The sequence below is a fragment of the Choloepus didactylus genome, chromosome 9 (assembly GCF_015220235.1).
Source record: "Choloepus didactylus isolate mChoDid1 chromosome 9, mChoDid1.pri, whole genome shotgun sequence".
In the NCBI taxonomy this organism is placed as follows: Eukaryota; Metazoa; Chordata; class Mammalia; order Pilosa; family Megalonychidae; genus Choloepus; species Choloepus didactylus.
In genome coordinates, this window is record NC_051315.1 from 91,214,995 (window position 1) to 91,235,888 (window position 20,894).

The 20,894-nt window shown below is 39.2% G+C and overlaps 1 protein-coding gene across 8 annotated transcripts in view; it reads right to left on the minus strand.

Moving 5' to 3' along the window:
- FTCDNL1 (formiminotransferase cyclodeaminase N-terminal like) overlaps positions 1 to 19,287 on the minus strand; it is a 158,307-nt gene extending 139,020 nt beyond the window's left edge. For 7 of the 8 annotated variants that reach the window (XR_005218767.1, XR_005218764.1, XR_005218765.1 and 4 more), the window contains exons 1-3: positions 19,153 to 19,287; positions 14,192 to 14,287; positions 12,800 to 12,967 (exon numbers count right to left, since the gene is read on the minus strand). Coding sequence is in view for 1 of the 8 variants with exons in the window: in XM_037849291.1 (XP_037705219.1) it covers positions 12,800 to 12,952; positions 14,192 to 14,287; positions 16,931 to 17,045 (364 nt within the window). In the remaining 7 variants the exon portion in view is untranslated. Of the gene's footprint in view, positions 1 to 12,799; positions 12,968 to 14,191; positions 14,288 to 16,930; positions 17,056 to 19,152 lie in introns of all 8 variants that reach the window. The other variant, XM_037849291.1, reaches the window with a different exon arrangement.
- Between the last annotated feature and the right edge of the window lie 1,607 nt (positions 19,288 to 20,894).

The window sequence follows — 20,894 nt, forward strand, 5'->3', positions numbered from 1 at the left end:
GCAGCCGCTCCTGGGTTTTTCCCTTTTTTTTTTTTTAAAAGAGCCCGTCGGTCTCCAAACACCAAGCCCTGGCTTCCCCAGACTGCCGCGCGGCTGCGGGTCTTCCAGCCAGCTTACACACTCGTTACAGAATGCAGATTCCTGGTTTCACCAAGTATATGGCCCCTGTGGAACTAGCAGAACTTGTCCAGCTGGTGCATCGCTGTAACCAGTATTCTGGGTCACTTCCTGGTTTTTGTCTAGTGTTTTTCACGGAGGTGTTTTTTTGCTCTGTCTCACCTAGCCGCCATCTTAGTTTTTTCCCAGGACCCTAACTTTTTAACTTATACTGCCTTATGTAGCTTATTTTATTCTGTCCTGTGGTGCTATCTAATTGTTTCATGTACAGATTTCATGTCCTCAGATTCCTTGGAGGGAAAGTACTCTGTTTTACTTCCCTGATAATCACAATAGCATTTACTATGGTAAATGGAAACATAACAGGCACTTCAGTCCTGTCTGGATGTACACAAATACTTCTTTATTTCCTTCATAACACTATTCTGAAATAGTACTGAATATCATTTTGCAAATGAAGACCCCATAAGGGGGAAGCTGCTTGCTATAGAACTTAGAATTTCAGAGCTGAAAGCACTTCAGAGATCTGCTCAAGTGGTTTTCTAACATCTTGTCACATAATCACTTTTCTCAAAATGTATCTTATTTGGAATCTTCATGCATAAAACAGAGACGAGAGATCCACTCTCTTTAAAGTGAAGATGGATAGCCTGGGGCCCCAACTGCTCAGCATCCCACTGAGTAAGGCCACAGAGGGTCACTAAAAATGACTACCATTTACTGTTGGGAGGTAGAGAGCCAGGGACTTTATATACTGCCATTATTTTTCATAGCCCTTCTGACAGGATGGTATTATTCCTCCATTTTATAAATAAGAAAACTAAAAAGACTAAAAAAGAGACTAAATTTTTTTCTTATAGTCAGCTGGCAAAGAAATAGTAAATCTGGAATTTGAACTCAGATGTGTTCAGCTTCAAAATTCTTATTTTGCCCATTTACCATTTGGCTTCCCTGTGTAGCTACTAAATGTGATACCACCAGTTAGTTCATGTTGAACAGAAACTCACAGGCAGATATTCACACATATCTATATGTAATGGGTGGGCTGGATTAGTATGGGTCTGTCCCTTCCATACACAGTTCCCTCTCTTTTAAGGACCCCTCACTCTCTTCCAGGGGGACTGAGAAGCTGGGGCTCTCTACAGAGTAGTTCCGATGGGACATGGCAAAGCCTTGGGATTACCAAGAATCCTGCTGCTGGACAGTGTATTGGCCAAGTATAAATAGTCTTCAGTGTAAAGCTTACTCCCCATAGCAATAAGAAGCTGACTTGGTTTCTCCATCCATTCGGTACTCCTCCTTCCCCCTTCCACCCCCAAATAGTTTCTATGAGATTGTTTGGTTTCCTTGTAGGTACTCTGTTCCCAAGCATCCTCCTGGCCACTGGTCCTCACCACCAGCAGAGCTCAGTGGTCTCTCAGCAGTCTCAAACCTGACCCTTCCTCTATGTCCTGCCAAACCAGGTCAAATCATCCCATCCTCCTTCCCAGAGCCCATCTCCTCTTCACACTCTTCAGGGGATGGAAATGGGCATCCCCTGATATATTAAGATCTTACACAAGGTGTGTCTGTCTCCTGGACAGTCTGGGTTATCTGCTACATTGAAGGGGTACAGGATTGTTATTCCTTTTGGGGAAAAATACTTCTTGCCCACTCCTGATAGCATCCTTCCACGTGGAGAGAGCTCGTAATACCAATGGCCTTACTCAATCCCAACATTTATCCTGATTGATGAGTTTGGGAGAGAAACTGGGCATGCAAAGCCCTACCCCTTCTTCCCTCTTCCTTTTTAGGAGCTAGCTGTCAGCAAGAAACAACACATTCCAGTCCATTTCTCCTTGCCATAAAGTTTTCCGGGATGGGCCTGGACAATCCAGTGCTGCCTGTGATTGGCTGGGTAAGTCTGTCTCCATCTCTGGTTGGGTAAGCCAAGTCACCAATGTTAGATTTATCAGTAATAAAGACAGAATTTCCATTTCCCATCTGCCTTCCTCTAGTGAATTGGTTCAGAAATTGGGAAGGGAAGAAGTCTACTATTTATTACCCCTTCCCCAGTCTCTTAAATCTCTGGGGTAGAGAACAAGGTAGCCTCCTTCTTTCTCTTTTTAATTTTATTGCTATGTATAACCCTTGTACCCAGCTTTCCCAAGGCTTCCACTTCTAAGCCTCCAAAAATACAAACACGAACACTGATTCTTTCTTCCTTATTTCCAGAATAACAATCCTGTACCCCTTCAATGTAGCAGATAACCCAGACTTCCAGGAGACAGACACACCTTGTGTAAGATCTTAATATATCAAGATCTTACCATACTATATGTTTTTAGTTAATTAAAACTAGAGAATGAATTATTTAATATATGCAACTTAAGAGTCACAAACAAATGCTAAGTATGTGAATTGATATGATGTTATAATTATTATAACCATATCACAATATTATAACCATATGCCATTGTCACTATTATTATCACCTACTTTAAGTATCCTGAGTCACACACCAGTACTTTATCAATGGAGAGGAAGTTGATGGGTCAGTGGGTGCCTGAGGGCATGGAGAGACTTGGGCCTAAGCATGTAATCTTACAGACACAGCACTGCCACTAACATCACTATGTTATTTCTTCAGAGTTTTCTCATCCTCTTGCCTTGACCCTGGAAGTCACTGTAAGTGCTAGAAAAGAGGGGTGAAAAGGAATTCAGGAGAAGCATCTCCAAGGTTAGGGGGCCTGGGCTCAAGAAGTTAGTGTAGCATGAGGTTCAGTCATATGCTGTAAAGCCCCTTTTAGGTCCACTTTCTGTAAAACATTATCAACAACCATATAAAATATCGATCTCTGAGGTTTTAGATAGCTACTGAAAATTGGAGAATCTAGATCTCCTAACCTTTGGGGACCCTTAGCACTGCCTTTGCTAGTAGGAGATGAATGTTTAATGTTCCTCACAAGGATCCATGGCTTAATAATCCTGAGTATTCTAAGAGACCCTTTACCTGGCTGAAGTGATGGTGAGGGAGGAGTCCCCTGGTTTTTACCTATTAATCTTGCATGTGATTTCTTGACTAGGAAACATGAGAATCGTACAGTGAGGCAGCAAAAATTCCATGCACTCCACCTTTTCATTCCAATTAGGAGATCCTTATAGGGCTTATTCATGCCAGTATTTTGAATAAACCTTATTCAATATACACCAAGAATGAAACTGAGAAGGAGGAAAAGCCAATACAAGGGTGCGTTATCAAACTGGTCAATGCTGTGTGCAACTGGGGCTTGATCCTGCTGGAATGTGTCTGAAAAGTGTCCATTTCAGGGACGAAAGGGGAGAGCATTTATCCACCAGCTCAGGTCCCCTCATTGGTCAAGGGGTGCCCCATGTGGTGTTAACTCACTCACACTTCCAGGTTGCAGCTGAGCCAAAGTGAGAGAAAACGGTGCAGCTCTTTCAAGTAGAGTTGGGTTCACCTATAACTGCTGGTCATGGAAGATTCCATTAGTTTATCACATTTATCCTACTTGGCCTTTTCCTTCCTCAGTACCTCTGTTTTACAAGGGTAACTATAATCCTGTTGCATTTCTTATGCCTGTAGCAATATGCATCTACAAATAATCTAGTAACTCTCCTTTGTAGTTAAAATGTACTAAAGTCACTTGAAACCAATCTTCATAATTTGAGTAGTTTCCCAGTGTACAATTCTTTGTTTTTCAGCTTTTTATATGCTGGCAGCATCCTATAATTCTCAAACTAAAAGCTATGTCCTAAAAAAAAGTTTAAAAAGACTTGTAAAATCAACCATTGTTTTCATGCTATAACAGAGCGCAGTGCCAATGGTGGAAGAACTGTATCAGAACCCAATATCCAAATCAGTTGCAACCAAATCCAAGGCTGTTTTATGCATCAATCTCCATAGCAACTATAGAATCAGAGTAGAAAATTCTTCAAGTGAAAAGTTGTTCCTGATTTGCCAGATCAGCCCATGTTTTGACAATCTGTAATAAGGTAATCAAAGGGTCTCAAGACTACCATACAAGTGTTGACGCCGTGTGAATTTATCATGGCACGTATCCTCCAAGTCATAAAGATACTTGAAAAAACATCTACTAGGCTAATTACTAATAAAATTCATTAATGTTTTATATATTTTAAGGGAAATCAAGAAAATAAAAGTCAATAAGATGTAAAGACTATTTCTTTATTCATATAACTTATATAGCTAGCACTTTACCTTCCTACTCCTCTAAATAATAACCTCAATTTATCTGGCATTGTACAAACATTATTTCGTTTGATCAAGGACAATAAAAAAAAGTAAATTTCCATGTCACTTACAAAATTCATAGCAATGATGCAGGCTTTTAAAGCTGAATATTATGAACTTACATGTAGAGAAGTTCACTTTTACTGACAAATCATTAGGAAAATTTGCCTGGCCACATTCCATCCTGACTCCTCTCCTCCATCTTTACTCAAGCCTTGTGTAAATCATGAAGGTTTGAGTATGAATGGGAAACAGGGTCATGTTACAGAGACACTGGCTCCTGTGTGTGAAAAAAACGAGTAAGGAAGTAATGGAAAATGCACAGAAAGCACTATGCTCCACAGTCTCTAAAAAATTTATAAAGTTCAGCTGAAATATCTTCAATATTGAGTTAGAAGTCAGACCAAAATAGGTGAATTCACTGTTCTTAAAGGTCCAAGATAATTAAATGTAAGCAAGAAGAATTAGAGAAGTAGGGACTTTCAGGTAAAGATGGGAGTTTGGATTCCTTCATTTACTTTTACTTCTTCCAGAAACCCTAGTAAGAAGGCAGTAAAGTAAAAATTTTTTAAGGCATTAACTCAAACAGAAATGGTAGAAGACAAAATAGATATGGAGGTAGAGAGCACATATATCAGTGGTAAGTGATTTAGGAGACCCCAGCCAGCAGCAATATGACTTACACAAAACACTTGAAAATGGTCAGACCTGGTAGCCTCACTTGGAGAAGGAAGGTAAAGGTGGCACTCAAAACAGGAAGGCTGGTGGGAAGTCCATTTAAGCAGCAGTTAGATCCCAGGTAACTGCTCTGCCCCCTCCCATCCTGGCAGAAGACCCTCAAGGTAAAACACAAAATAACTGGACTTTGGGTCAGTAGGCACAGCTGAGGGCACTGGTGCTTACTGAAAACAGGGAAATTAAGAGAACACTTACAAACTAACTGCTGAGACTTTCCCAGTCCTCTTCCTCAACTCAGCTCCTAAAACACTGGCAGCTGCATCTTCACTCCAGGCCAGAGGCTGGAAGAGCATTCTCTGAGGAACTCCAACAGCACAAAAGGAAAGACCAAAAAATGCTGATATAGGGTGTTCCAGTTTGCTAATGCTGCCATTATGCAAAACACCAGAAATGGACTGGCTTTTATGAAGAGGATTTATTTGCTTACAAAGTTACAGTCCTAAGGCCGTAAAAGTGTCTAAACTAAGGCATCAACATGTTACCTTCACTGAAGTATGGTCGATAGTGACCAGGAAACCATTCAGCTGGGAAGGCATGTGGCTGGCATCTGTTGGTCCCGGGATGTGTTCCAGCTCCTCTCTCAGCAACTCTGGGTTCTTGATTCCTTCTCCTAGGACATTTCTCTCTAAGTACCTGGGGGTCCTGTCTTAGCATATCCCAGAGCAAAATCGGGGCTTCATCTCGTAGCTAAGCATCCTTCTGTCTGCATCTCCAAGTCTATCTAAGCGTCAGCGTCAGCAAGAGTCTGTGCCTGTGTGACTCTTTTTAAATACTCCAGTAAACTAATCAAGACCCATGTTGAATGGGCAGGGCTAGAGTTCCATGGAAATAATTCAGAGTTATCATCTACAGTTTGGTAAGTAACTCAATCAAAAGTTCCAACCTAATCAAGACTAATACATCTGCCCACACAAGATTGCATTAAAGGATATGGCTTTGCGGGGGGGAGCATATAATATATCCAAACTGGCACATAGAGGTTCCCCCAAAGAAACAACCCAGCCAAATCAACAGATCAGCCCTACACCTGACAATCCCCACCTATATAGAGTATCCATTTAGCCTTTCAGTATCCACTCTTAGAGTGAGCAAACAGATAATCAAGGATCACCAGGCAGATGAAGATAGCCTTTAAAACAAATAGGGGAAATCAACCTAAAGGAAAAAATAAACCAGACATTATGCAGGAAGAAAATGCTAAAAATCATAATATCTTCAGAGATACTGAATCCATGAGAGAAGAGCAGAATGTTATTTAAAAAAATAAAACAAAACAAAAGGAACATACATAGAGAAAATAAAAGGACCATCGAGAGAGTAAATAAAAGCTCTTGGAAATTAAGTTAGAAGAAATGAAAAACTTACTGAAGGCTTAGGATATAGAAGAAATTTGTCAGAAGCTAATACAAAAAATATAAAGTGATGGCAAATAAGAGAGAAAATAAAAGAAATGTAGAAGACCATTACAGGAGTTCCAGAATTCAAATAATGGGACTTCCAGAAAGAATGGAGAAAATAGAAGCAATCTTCAATGGAATAATTTAAGAAAATTTTCCAGCACCAAAGGACACGTTTTAAGGATTAAAAGGACCTACGATGCCCTGCATAATGAATGAACACAGACCCATACAAGGGTACCTCACTGAAATTTCAGAACACTGAGAACAAAGAGAAGATGTTGCAAGTTTCCAGAGAGAAATGACAAGTCCAATACAAAGGATCAGGAATCACAATGACTTCAGAAAGTTTCCACAGCAACATGGAAATAAGAAAGCAAATAAGTCATGTCTTCACAATGAAGGAAAATTGTTTCTAATCTAGAATTTTATACCTAGCCAATTATCAATTAAGTGTGATGGTAGAATAATGACATTTTCAGGTACACAGGGTCTCAAAAATGTACCTCCTTTTGCATTTTTCTAGAAAGCTCCTGGAGGAAGTGCTCCACCAAACAAGGACATAAACTGAGAAGGGGAAAAAAAGGAATACATAGAATTCAGGAACCAGGGGGACCAACAGAGGAGAAAGGTAGAGGGAATACTAGAATGATGGTAAAGGAAGATCAAATGATGATAGCTATGCACAAGACACTAGGGGAAACCACTCAAACTGGAACATGTCAAAGAGTTCTAGAAGACATTTCTTTAAGATGACATTGATAGAACACTCAATTCATGGAGTATTCTATCTTAATGTATGAAAGAAATGTAGATATTGATAGAGTTTGGAATTAAACCAGGGATAAGTATATAAAGATCTAAGCAAACAAAAATCATAAAGATAATTATCAACTCAAGCAAAAAAAAAAAAAAAAGTTGTGCAAAGAGGGTAAAATAATAACATTTTAAATGACTCATTGTGAACAACATTTACATAGTGTTTTAGTTTGCTAAGCTGTCAAAAGCTATAATATACAAGCAATGGGTTGACTTAACAATGGGAATTTATTAGCTTACAAGCTTACGGTTTTGAGGCTGTGAAAATGTCCAAATTGAGGCATCATTCAGGTGATGCTTTCTTCCTGACGGCTGGCTGCCAGCGATCCTGGACTCCTCTGTCACACAGCAAGGCACATGGTAGCATCTGCTGGTCTCTCTCTTCTCTTCTGGGTTTTGTTGCACTCAGCTACTTGCATCCCTGGTTTTCTTTCTTTCTTTTTTCTTTCTGAATTTCATTCTCTTATAAAGGACTCTAGTAAAAGTGTTAAGACCCACCCTGAATGAGGTGGGTAACACATAACTTAGGTAGCTTCATCACAAGATCCTATTTATGATGGGTCCATATCCACATGAATGGATTAACTTAAAGAACATACTTTTCTGGGGTACATATAGCTTCAAACCACACACACTCCACTCTCTGGACCCCATAAAGACATAGTCTTTCCATACGCAACCTGGAATATGTGGACCTGTGAAACGTAGAGAACAAGTTGTCTGCTTCCAATATACAAAGGAGGGACAGTTATAGGATAAACATTCCCATTCTCATAGGGAGAAATTAGAAGGAAAACAGGGGTCATAACTCTCCAGGGCATACTCCATTAGACTTCAAGGTCTGACAGTCATCAAAAGAATGATGTTTTACCCTCCGGGCCTGATAGAGAGGCATCCCCACCCTGTGCAAGTGCTTACACAGTGGCCATACTCTCCCCAAACACTGGGGTGAAGGCACCAGCATCTTCAAGCATCAAGGTGGCAGACAGCCTCTCCACAATCCCCGAGGTGTTTGAGAAACCTGGAGTGGTAATGCTCTTCCTGAACAATGGGGCGGAAGGCCCGGCCTCTCCAAGCTCTGGGGATACTCACCCTTTCCGTGTACATGGGTGGGCTGGATCTCTTGGCCCAAGAAGATCTCTTCAGTCCAGACCTCAGCTTCCATGGTTTTGCTTCTGAAGTCATTTTTCCTTCAATCTGTCCCTTTTCTGTCCCTTTCAGTACAGGCTGGGGGTGGTTCCGTTCACACAGATCTCGCAAAAAATTTGCTGGTTTCTCATGCAGTACATAGGGTTCCAGACCATCAGACAGGAGGACTTACCACAGATCCTTTCTGGGTAACTGCATTTCCAAACCTGACTTGCACTGAAATGGCTGACTGGTTCCATGCTCAGTTAAACCCTCACATGGAGCACTATTCTCTGGTGACTCGCTTTCCGGAAGCTCGTAATTTTCAAACCATCAGTTTCTGGTTTCTCTGTGCCCAGGAGTTCAGTTATCAGTTTATCCTTTCCTCTCACATTTTACTATAAGCTGCAAGGAGAAACCTGGAGGCACTTTCCACATTTAGTTTGGAAATCTCCTCTGCTAAATATCCAAGCTTAGCAAATTCTGCCTTCCATCCGACGTCAGGTATCAATTTTGCCAAGTTCTCTGCCACTTTAAAACAAGGATCACCTTTTTTCCAGTTTGCCATGATGCTTTCATCATTTCTGTCTAAGGCCTCATCAGAAGTACCTTTAACACTCAAATTTTTACATAAGTCTCTTCAAAGCAATCTAGGCTTTTTCTATAAAGCACCTCACAGTTCTTCCAACCTCTACTCATTACCCAGTTACAAAGCCTTTTTAACATTTTTTTCTTTTTTTTTTTTTTTCTTTTTTTTTTTTTTGGTATTTGCAATAGCAGCACTCCACTCTTCTGGTACCAAAACCTGTTTTAGTGTGCTAAGCTGCCAAAAGCAATATACCAGAAATGGGTTGGCTTTTAACAATGGGGATTTATTAGCTTTCAAGCTTACAGTTTTGAGGCTGTGCAAATGTCCAAATCAAAGCATCATCAAGGTGATGCTTTCTTCCTGAAGACCGGCTACCAGAGAGCCTGGACACTGTGGCATCTGCTGGTCTCTCCCTTATCTTCTGGGTTTTGTTGCTTTCAGCTTTTTGCTTCTGTGGTTTTTTTTCCTTTCTTTGTCTGAATTTCATTCTCTTATAAAAGACTCCAGTAAGAGTACTAAGACCCACCCTGAATGAGGTGGGTCACATCTTAACTTATGTAGCTTCACCACAACATTGTACTTACAATGGGTCCACACCCACAAGAATGGATTAACTTAACGAACACACTTTTCTGGGGTACATATAGCTTCAAACCACCACACAGTTATAATATTATAACCATTAAATATTGATACAAATTATGATATTGTGGAAGATGACTGGAAGGTGGGATAGATGTATGAAAGAAATTTAAATTCTCACCTTCTGTAGTGAGAAGTCATTATATAATGCCTAAAACTGAAAAATCAAAAGGTATCATTATAGGTGTGATATTTAGATATATGGTGTTAAGTCCTAAATGAGAAGGTAAAAGAGATGAAAGTGCTTGGATTTGGGGAGAAGAAAATTAAAGTCTGTGTATAGTGGGGAGTAATGGGATATGTAGGCACTTTGAGCTGCTGAAACAAACCCTTAGAATGTATGACTTTTAGCCACATGCATTTATCATTTTGATAAAAACAAAAAATAAGGAAAGCAGGAGGGATGGAGGAAGGAAGGAAGTGAGAGGGAGGGAGGGGAGGAAAAATGTTTAGAGCGAGATAAAACTGAGATGGAGCCTAATAGATCAAATATGGGTTTTTACAGAAAGAGAAAACTAAAGCCCAAAATATTTAAAAAAAAGTTATAAACCTTAAATAGAGACTAGATCTCTCTCTTTCCTGGGCGCTACACTTTATATTCAACTGCCAAAGGGCAGCATGTAAAAAAAGTGTCCATGCTTTTTCCTCCTATTTTCCGTTTGTCAGTGTTGACAACATACCACTGCTTTGTCCCCCACCTTCCAACATCCTATACATTATCTCCATTCTCTCCCTTCTCTATTATCTTAGGTCACTGTGTCTTTCCCAACTGGTCTGCCAGTTGCCTGTCCATTCCCTATCATGCAGACAGAGTGATCTTTCTAAAAGTCAAATCTAATCATAACATTTTCTTTCTTAAAACTCTTCAATGGATCTCCATTTCCTTTAGGATAAAGTTTGACTCCTTAATCTGGCATATATGAATTCATCATTTGGCCTCTGATTACTTCTTGAGCCTCATTTCTTACTGTTCCCAGAGATGTTTTCCCTACTCCGCCACATCTCTAAGTTCCAAGCAGCCACAGTGAAGTCCCCTGCAGGTTCTCAAGCTCAGGCTTCTCTCACTTCTGGGCATCTGCACTGCTGTTTCCTTTATTCTTGGAGATCTTAAACTAAAATCATATGCAAAGTTTTGCATGAGTGTGTGTGGGTACACATGAATGTACATGTATACAAACTTGCAAATACTTTTGACAGTATTTATAAATCCCCTGAACACCAAGTTTGGACTCCAGTTTAAGAACCCTTTCCTCAAGGTATAAGCAAGTTTATAGCTGATACCAAAAAGTTCTGAAATACATTGTTCAGAACTTCTGCATATAAAACATACATGAATATACATATATCAATATTAACCATCTTTAATGTCATTGGAATGTTCTCCATTGCCCTTCTTCCCAAAGAAAGCTAGTTAAATTATTATATTAAAGTTGGTTTCCCTGGGAAAGATTTACTTTACTGAAAAACATCCCTTCACTGTTCTGAGAACTGCAGGACCCTAGAATTTGAATAGTTTTCCTCATAAGAATGCTGAGCATGCTGTCACCAAAAAAAAAAAAAAAAAAAAAAACTTAAAAAATTCAATGATATTAGATGAACAGCTGTGTAGAAAGGGGAATGTAAAAATAAAAACTGCATGTTGGAGCATCAAAATAGTAACCATGTACAGTATATGACTGTTTTTAATCAGATGAAGATTGAAGCTATTACATTTCAAATCAAATGTTATAAATTAGTTCAAGAATGCAGCTGAGCTCTCATTTAATTAGAAATGTCCATGTTTAAATCATGAGGTACAGTAGCTGCCAATGAAGCAAAAGGGCAAGGGAAGGGAGAAATATGGTGTCCAGGCCCTCTGACTCTCCACTGTCTTCTGCACAGAATGAACATCTGGGGTGGACTAGTCCTGATGTAATGAAGAACTTCATGTCCTAGCTAATTTGAGATTTAATGTCATTGTCCATAATTGTTTTGAAGACAATTAAAATCATTTTTCTGGTCAGGGAAATTCTGAACTCTTCATTTTTGTGTAAAACATATTTTTCCCTAGGCTGAATTTTAACTCTTTCTTGGATTCAAAGTGCAGCAAATTTGGGGCCAAGAATTCTCTGGGAAATGACCCTCAACTGTCAGGTCACATTAAAATGCAGCACAGGCAGTGAGGTACTCCATTGCAAACAAGCTCCAGTTCCTCTTTCTGGGGCTTGCTGTAGCTCAGCTGAAGTCCAAATCTATATCCCAAATGTTAGACAATGCATTATTAAATAAAAATGAGGCAACATCACAGAGGGATTTCTGAGGTCACACAGAGAAGAATGCAATTATCCTAAGCGGACTTTTCCCTAAAGGTTATAAGCCTCTGCGATCATAATTAACTGTGGGGCAGCTAGACAATCCAAGCAAAAGGTCCTTCTTTTCTCCCAATTTGCCTAATTCAAAAACACCTCAAGTGACATAGCTCAAATTTTCCAAATTAAACTTACTCCTGGGGCTAAAAATCAAGCATGTCACAGTTCAGCTCTAAATAAAATCTTAGAGTTGTGCATTAGGAAAAAAGAAAAAAAAAATCAGAGGAAAAGGGGTAGGAGTTAACATTTAAGTGGTTTTTCAACCTCATCATTACCCCTGCTCAAGAAAATGGGACACAGATGGGCAAAACACACCGTCCCTTGAAGAGTCGCAGGAAGTCATTAGAAGCTACTGTTGTTTCCTCGTTATCTATTGTGAACTTGTAGGGGACAAAACTATTTTTTATTTTATTTTATTTTATTTTATTTTATTTTATTTTATTTTATTATTTTATTTTATTATTTTATTTTATTTTATTTTATTTTACTTTACTTTACTTTACTTTACTATTTTATTTTATTTTATTTTATTTTATTTATTGCCACATAGTATTTAGTGTTACATAATGTCATGCGGGTGGGGAGTGTAAGGATGAGTTACAAAGACACGGTGAGATAGAAACCCATAAAAGCTTACTGTTGATACAATTCTCAAAGGCCTACCTCTCTGCAGGAGTTCAGGAGTGATTATATTGTCACAAACTGCTCTGGTATGTAACAAAGGTTTACATTAAGGATTAACACACAACCCCAAACTTTCTCTTACTTCTGGCCACAGCTTCACACTCTTCCACACCTACACCAGAGAGAGGGCAGATTGAGATCAGGTCCACTGCTCCCAGGCAAGGATGGATTCCCTCTTGAACCTCCAAATCGACAGACTGGAAGGCTTCCAGGCAGGCAGCAAGAACACACCGGCCTTAAAAATGCAAAACTGTAAAAAACAATCATTAAACATTCAGCTGCATCTGAAGAAGAATCTGATTTTCTCATCCCACTAGTCACTTTTGTAACTTGTATATAATACTGTTTTTTCATCTAAAATAATGAAATAAAAAAGATCCAACATTTTCCCTTGTCTCACCTCCCCACTGTTATAAAACTTCACATTTTTTTACAGCTCTTTATTCCCCAAGGTGGAAGAATTGTGCAATGTTTACCAATCTAAAACTCTGCAATTTTTTATAATTAGATACTTGTTTTATCAAATTAATGTAATAAAATTCCCTATTTTCCTTTTTATTTTACAAATTAATGTAATAAAATTCCCAATTTTCAAAATGTTTTATAAAAAGTTATATTAAAATATACACAGACATAAAATTTTCAAAAGCATACTTATTTTAGTTTTGTTCTTGGCCAGCAATCCAATCTTTCTTCGAATTATTGTATCTAATACATAGCATAGATATCTTATAGCTTCACGTTATTACTCTGAGTTTTCATTAGCAGTGCAGTATGATTCCACTTTAGCAATAGATATAAACAACAACAAAGAAGCAGATTTCACATCTTATTTTATGATTAACATTCAAGATTATCTGTCCTATGCTTGCTGGGAGTTAGCAGACTGAGCTTCACTCTCAAATCAAACAAACTTTTTGAAGGTTGAACTCAAGTTTATTTGAAAATATTGTGAACCTTTACAAGATATTACAACACAAGGTTTTTGTTTAATCAATTACAATTCTTCAAATTCAAGCTGTCCTACTAAACCTTATGACATCCCCGTTTTATTTCAACCCATAGCCCAACTCAAGATTTTGTCTCCTAACCCAAAATATAACTGCTTATTAGCATGTTTCTTCCCATGTCAACTTATAAGTGAAATCAACAATGACCTTAACACAATGACTTTAGAGTTTTAAGCCTTGATAATGCTTTTCTTAACCACAAAAGATATGTGATCACCTCCTGGAAGGGAATGTTATGAAATCTTGGGCCTCAGGTTTCATTTTAATAAAGAGGAAATGGGAAATATTTGAGATGTACATGTTCAGAAAAATGATGAAATGCAGTTTTGTGGTAGATTCTACTTAGTGGAGGGAAGACTTCAGATTTACACAGGAAATCAATGATTAAAGAATATCCAGGTCTACCTGAAGCCTACCCTTCATCAAAAAAGACACATATGTGAAGAAAGAAACTGAATTCTTACCCAATGTATCAACAGAAGCTGCTATTGTAATGACTGAACGGTTGTAGTCTTGATCAGAAAACATATTTAGCACTGATACTTTAGGATGTTTCTGCCCTGTAAAGAAAACAACACATGAATACAAGATTTTTGTTCATGATGAAACCTTAAAACTTTATCTTTTTTGATATAATTAAATCAAATTTAATAGAAAAATTCTGGGATGTGACCCTTGGAAGGGATAGTGGCTAAGCATAAAATCTGTGTATAGAAATGTCCACTTCTTTTAGCATCTCACTATGTAACTTAGAAGGCTCAGCTCTGACACTAGTCTCTGGTGTTTCTCAGAGACCTTCTCCTGGACTTGCTACTGAGTTTGCCAAAACAAGATGCCCAAGTTCTCTTAACGCAGTCTGAGATGGTTAGCTTCCTTTTTCAATTGCAAATCATATTACTCTAAATTCTGCTCCTCGCCAATCTCATTTCCTGGGCCGTGTCAATTTTTCCTTCCAAAACCCAGAAATCAAACTGACTGGGTCAAAATCTGACATCTGGAAAAACTAGGTTAGGCCAATTAGTGCCAACAGTGGAGGTTTCTGGGATGCATGCACCTGTCCATTAGAAAGAGGTCTGACTCCAACTCCACCATCTCCTTTTCAGAGGCCACCAACAGCTTTCAGATGTTAACGACTTCCAGCCTTCAGTGGCTTTGACTCACTTGAATGTGTAACCTGGAGGAGAAAACTGCCATACCCTTGTCTGGCTGCCACACACAACCCCAAAGTTATTTTTGAAGTTTACAAGCCTGATTCGGGCTCCTTAAAAGTCCCCCTTAAGCCTACAAAAGCTAATTCAAAGTAAAGGAATAATTAAATCTTAAGCTATGCCATTCATTATACCTTGTCCTCCTGTCCCCTGGCAGCTTAACAATTAATGTTTTCAGAGGAAAGGAAAAACAAGCTACACCAAGAAAACACAGAGCTTACAGCAGCCCTATAAATTAATTTTAATAATGTGAGAAGATAAAAAATGTCATTCATTCATAGTCAAATGAGCATCTATTGAGCCCTACCCTGGTGATGGTCTAAAATTTATAACTCAGGTTCCTTTACCTAAGACCTTTTCAGACCATTTAAATGTTCTCACATTGATTAACTAGAAAAAAAAATATATATCATTTACACAATTTTTTCCACTCACTTAAAAATAAATGCCTTTAAAATATTTGTGAAACAACAGGTTCATTTTCTTAACTAGTGTTACCTTCCCTTCATTTTAAAACTATAAAAGAGGAAGCAAGAACAAGATCACAAGACCTCCAATTTTATGTCATTTTTCAACATTCTTTAGCTCCTAGAGGCAAAAAGATATGATTTTTGTTCTCCATCTTGAATCTTCTGAAAAGCTTTTATTCTCAGTTTCATATGATTCAATTGAATCAAATGCTGAAAGAATGAAACACTCTCTCCTGCAATTTCTTAAGCATGCATATAGAAAAAGAATTACTGCTGGCAGGAGGAGCTGTCAATATGAATCTCAGCAGAAGTAAATTGTTTGGTATTTGTAATGGAGTATAATAGCTATAATTCCATTTGAGCTGCTGCCACTAATAAGCTGATAAAAACGGTGGGTTGAGGCCCAGGTGTCCAGTGTGTGACTTCCACAAATGTCTCTGCACATTCACTTAATCACATAGGCAGGTAACCCAATCCCATTAGGTGTACTGTTTCTAACAATGAGGAGCCCAAGCAGATTCTTCCCACAAAGAGAATGCAAAAGCACAGCTGCATACAGACTCCAAAGGAGTTTTCTTGCCAGCAATTATCAGGAATTTTCATAGATATTTCCAGCTCCCGCAAAGTTGCAAGACAGTAACTTTAAATGTGCTCGTTGAAATGGGTTCAGAGAAACACTCCTTTTCCACGGATAGCAGAATCAAATCAAAAATGACAATTAGAAATTAAAATATACTGTCTTCAATGCTTTAGAGTTGTGACTCTACACGCTCACCTGTTGCCAAAAACTGATGATTTAATACGAAGCATTTCTACTTAAATGAGTGTAAATGAGTAAATAGTGGTTCGTATGAGTGTGTGTATGAAAGTACAAATGATATCTCAGAAATGTGTGTCATCTTATGAACATTTCAACAAAGGTAAAATAGAGTAGCATCTCTCATAGTAAATACTGGCCCAGGGAGTAAGGAGACCTGAGTTTCAGTCTTCTGTAACTGATTTGCTGAGTGATCTGACGCATATCTTAAATGCAATTGTCTAAAAGTCTTCTTACAGAGAAAATGGAATAGAAATAATATTACTGTAATGATAGCATGGGCTTTGTTGGCAGGAAGGCTTTTAAAAATAGTTGATTATTTGGCAAGTTTATTTTTTATTCAATCTGCTGAATAAAAAGTTTGATATATGATTATGCTCATTCTATTAATGATCATGAGGGCAAACATGGTGCCCCCATGTAAACATAAACTCTTTAGGATTCTGTCAATACCCTGAACAGCGTACATCTCAGAGATTCACACTCAAACATGAGAACTGCACTGCTGAGAGTGTGCATGCATTTGGAAATGAGCATATGTGCACATCTGAGTAACTGATCTATCACAGTATCCTGGAGTTGTGCAGAAGAAGCTATCAGCCCAAGAACAAGGAAAAAACACAAGTGTTCTATAGATAATGTCCGTAGAGTACAAAAATTATTATCAAAACACTGCAATATTTGTTTCTATTGTCTTGCTGTTCCTACCGTTTTCTTCAAGGAGAGCCGCTTTTGCTATGTTCTCAACAACATATTTTCTTCTGGCTTTGGAAATGTTTATTAAACAGATAACCAAACTGAGCCCCAGTCTGGAGGAAGACATGGTGATTTTTCTAGAACAGGAGAAAAATGACTCTTCATTTCAGTCTCTATAGTGGCATTCATATTTTAATGTCCATTAGCCATAAAGAAAAAAGTTATAGTTTTTGGAAACCCAGGCTATAATATGAACACTTCACTATTTCATTTCTAGAGAAGACCTAAAAGGATAAAATCCTCAGACTTACTCAACTAGGAAACCATGTAACATAGTCATGCATATATGAGCATACCAGCATAGTAACAACACTTGAAAATATCTGGCAAGTTATTCAGCCTGGATTCTGTCACGTAAATGAAACTTTTTCATTAAGTGTTATTCAGTTTTAAGCATAGCCTTCCTGGTTTATCTCTTCTCCAGGGTCTGTACTATTTAGAATAGGCCCGACCCTTTCATTAAGATACCTACTGGGGAAATGCAGAAAAGGGGAATGAGGGAGATCATTTAATATGTTTATTCTTATAAAAACTATTCTTGTAGCAACAAGAAAAAACATCTCTACAGGCCACAGCATGAACATTACATGAAGAAACAAAAGAGACTGATTTGGGTTCTTTAAATGATAAATCTTTGACCAAATTCCTCTTGAACTTTGATTGCCAAAAGTTTTTAATCAATTTAAAACCTTTTCATGGGACTCTGCACCTTGAACTGAAAACATAAAAATTTACTGATTCTCTTGTTGAAAATGGGTTAATTACACAAGTTCTCCAAGTTGTTTTGACTCTTTCTGGTATTCTAAAATAGCACTTTTTGGACTCATCTTTCCATACCTCAAATGACATTATGATCTAAAAGAATTAAATATCACAGTATAATAGGAAAATAACCCCTCTTTTCAAGATCAGGCTATCATAAATTTTTGGCCTCTTTTAAATTATAACTAAAAATGAATGCTGCCCTCAAGAACTCATTCAACAAATACTTGATGAGGGTTATTTTGTGCCAGGTAATGTTCTGTTTTGGGGGAATACTGCAATGAATGGTGTCCAACTTGGAGATAAACTTTAAGCTCTGACTTCAAGCTAAACATGCTCTGGTGCAAATAATGGTGTGCTCGACTAACAAATCAGTTGGCTTCTGTTCACTTAGAGAGTTTGTTGGCCTAATCATCTTAACCTGGAGTGAGTGCCTATCTTCACCATAGGTTTGCAAGGTTTTCATGTTGTGACCATCATCTTGTAACTGAAAACTCATAAAAAGATGATCATTAGATTGTTTTAGACATTAATAGCATTTGTTGTAATAAAGCAGTTCAGACCTTTCTCGTTTCTATGTAAACAAAAATTGCTTTACACAAGGGGTGTGGGCGTCTTCTGGTTTTCATTTGTTTTCAGTGTGTTTATGTAGCTTAATTGTCTCATCAGGCACTTTCCCAACATAATTATGCTTTTTAACAAATGGTGTTTATGGCAACCCCTAACAGTGCAAAAGAAAGGATTAGTTTCATCCTTTCGTTCTACATTTTGATTCCCTGTGGACAGCTAAATCACACAAAGATGGTGTTAGAAAAATCTACCTCCACAGGAAAAGCTGAAATGAGCGGCAGTACCAGGCATTTGGAGAGCAGTCAGGCTCGTTAGTAAAAAGGGTATCTCTTTCCCATCTCCTTGAAGACAGTGACCCAAGTCAAGGCCCCCAGACACTGTGGTTTGGGAAATGGAGATCCTATTCTGCCCATCTCTTCAATCAACATCCGATTACTTCCGGGGATCAAACCAAAAAACCTCCTGCCCCGGCGCCGGGGAGGAACTAGTTAGGACAAGAGCAGGGCAAGGCCACCACGCTTCCGCCAAGTCACCTGCCTGCGCGCGCACCGTTAGCACTTTAGAGGCCGCGAGGCGGCTCGTCGAGGGGGCTGTAAGTAGTGCACGAGGCAAGAACCCCGCAGCCGGGACCCCCTGTGCCGTCCGGTCCTCGGTTCCAGTGCGTAGTTTCCCAGGGCCACGTGGGCCTGAAAGGTCACCTGAGTGTGGCCGGATTCCCTGCTGCCCCACTGCCCTGCTCCCAGTTTATTCGTCGTCCCCTGAGGACTTCCGGGCCTCTCCGTACAAGGCCCCCGCGGGCAGCTTCTGGGGCGGGCCGAGCGCAGATCGCGAGCGCTCCTTACCGGGAGCGAGGGGCGGCCGCGTGCCTGCACCGCCCTGGGCCCGGCTCCGGAGCCCGCGGCCGCAGCACTTCCGCGGTTTGGGGTGGGAACAGACCAGCGTGCTCGGAGAGACGGTTGGGCCCCACGGCCCGGGAATCGCAGTCGCCGCGCGTGACCGGCGCGCAGCCTCCGCTGCCGGCTCCGCCTCCCGGCGCCCTGGGGCGCGCTCCATCCTAACTGGCCACCGCCCGAGCCTTCTCTGCCTTTCTCTCCTGGAGTTGGACTCTATGTGCCCAGCGTCCTTGAAATGTTAATATTGTCTTTAAAATTGCTTTTCGTCTTATTTTTACCTTAGGAATCTCCACACTTCTCTCGTAAATAAATGACTTTTAAAAAAGGCTTTAGAATGTAATGATTAGGTCTTTACCAGTTGATCATACACCAGCAGGGGGCTCTTTTCTCTGCTTTTGTTGAGGGACGCGCATACAAAACCCTCTGGCAAATTCTTTTCTTGAGAGAACCACTGCCCACGAGTGCCTGTGACTATAGAGTGAACCCACACCAGGACAAAAGCAGTACTTGCATAGACCCATTTAGTCCAACTTGCAACGAATGTGAACCAGGCATTAAGCATTTTCCTTTTTTCTAGGCCAGTGAACCTTAAGAATGCATTTCTCGTCCAAAAAATCAGGAACTGCTTTTTTATACAGCAAGGATTAAATGTCACCATTTTGATCCAGTTTCGTTCCTGAAATGAAATAATCAGTAAATAACTGCTTTGAGAGAATAAATTAATTTTTAAATCTATTTTTTATTTTCTAATTATAATTTTAAAACACAGATTTGAGGAAATTAACATTTATGTGGACATTTGGTTTCTAGCCTAATGTGGCATAAAAATAAGTAACATAATGAGTGTTAAAAAAAATCAGGTTCATGATGCTTCTCACATCATCATCATTGTGCTTAGATGTCACAACAGTATTATGTGCGATTATGTCAGATCCAGCCTTCTCCATCTCAGAGTGTTGGCAGGTAGGAGGGTTGTTGGCAAGAGGAGGGGTGTTAACCTCAGGATCCTGGATCCATTCCAAGCCTGGTAATTACATTCTGCCAGCCAAAATTCATCCCATAATTTTAATTGGATAAATCCTTTCTGGCCTAAGCTACTGCTATGCCTGTCAAACTGTTGCCACATTTCACCCCAGAGGTGTCTGTGTTTTAGTTGCATGAATCAGTCCCTTTGAGGTTGGTTTATCAGTTTAAATCCTATGGAATTAAACATATATAAGTATTTTATTGAATCTGCATAGAAATACATAGAAAGATATAGGCCGATGTTAATGCCTAAATACTAATACACATCTGATGGCATTATTTCCTAGGTAATTTTGAGAGCTTTGTGGCCAGATTGATGTCCCTAACTTTCTCCTCTTTGCCTTTTGAGAGTCTTTGTTACCTATAGCTTTGGCTTCCATTACCAAAAAGTACTGTGTCCAGACGTTCCTTCCATGGAAGAACAATGGAACTGAAGACCCTGGATTTCACCTTTACAAACAATCCTATGGCAAGACAATTTGCTAAAATTGAAGGTGGAGTAGTAACATTATATCCAGTTTTGTCATATCCTTTCAGGGAAAATAACAGGACACCTAGGAGACTTATGGTTCTAGCTGTAGCAATTGTCAGAATTAAAGCTTCTTCCCCATGTCTTCCAATCCTCTCTGTGAAAATATCTCTCTTTCAGGGCTGCTGGGGACCTT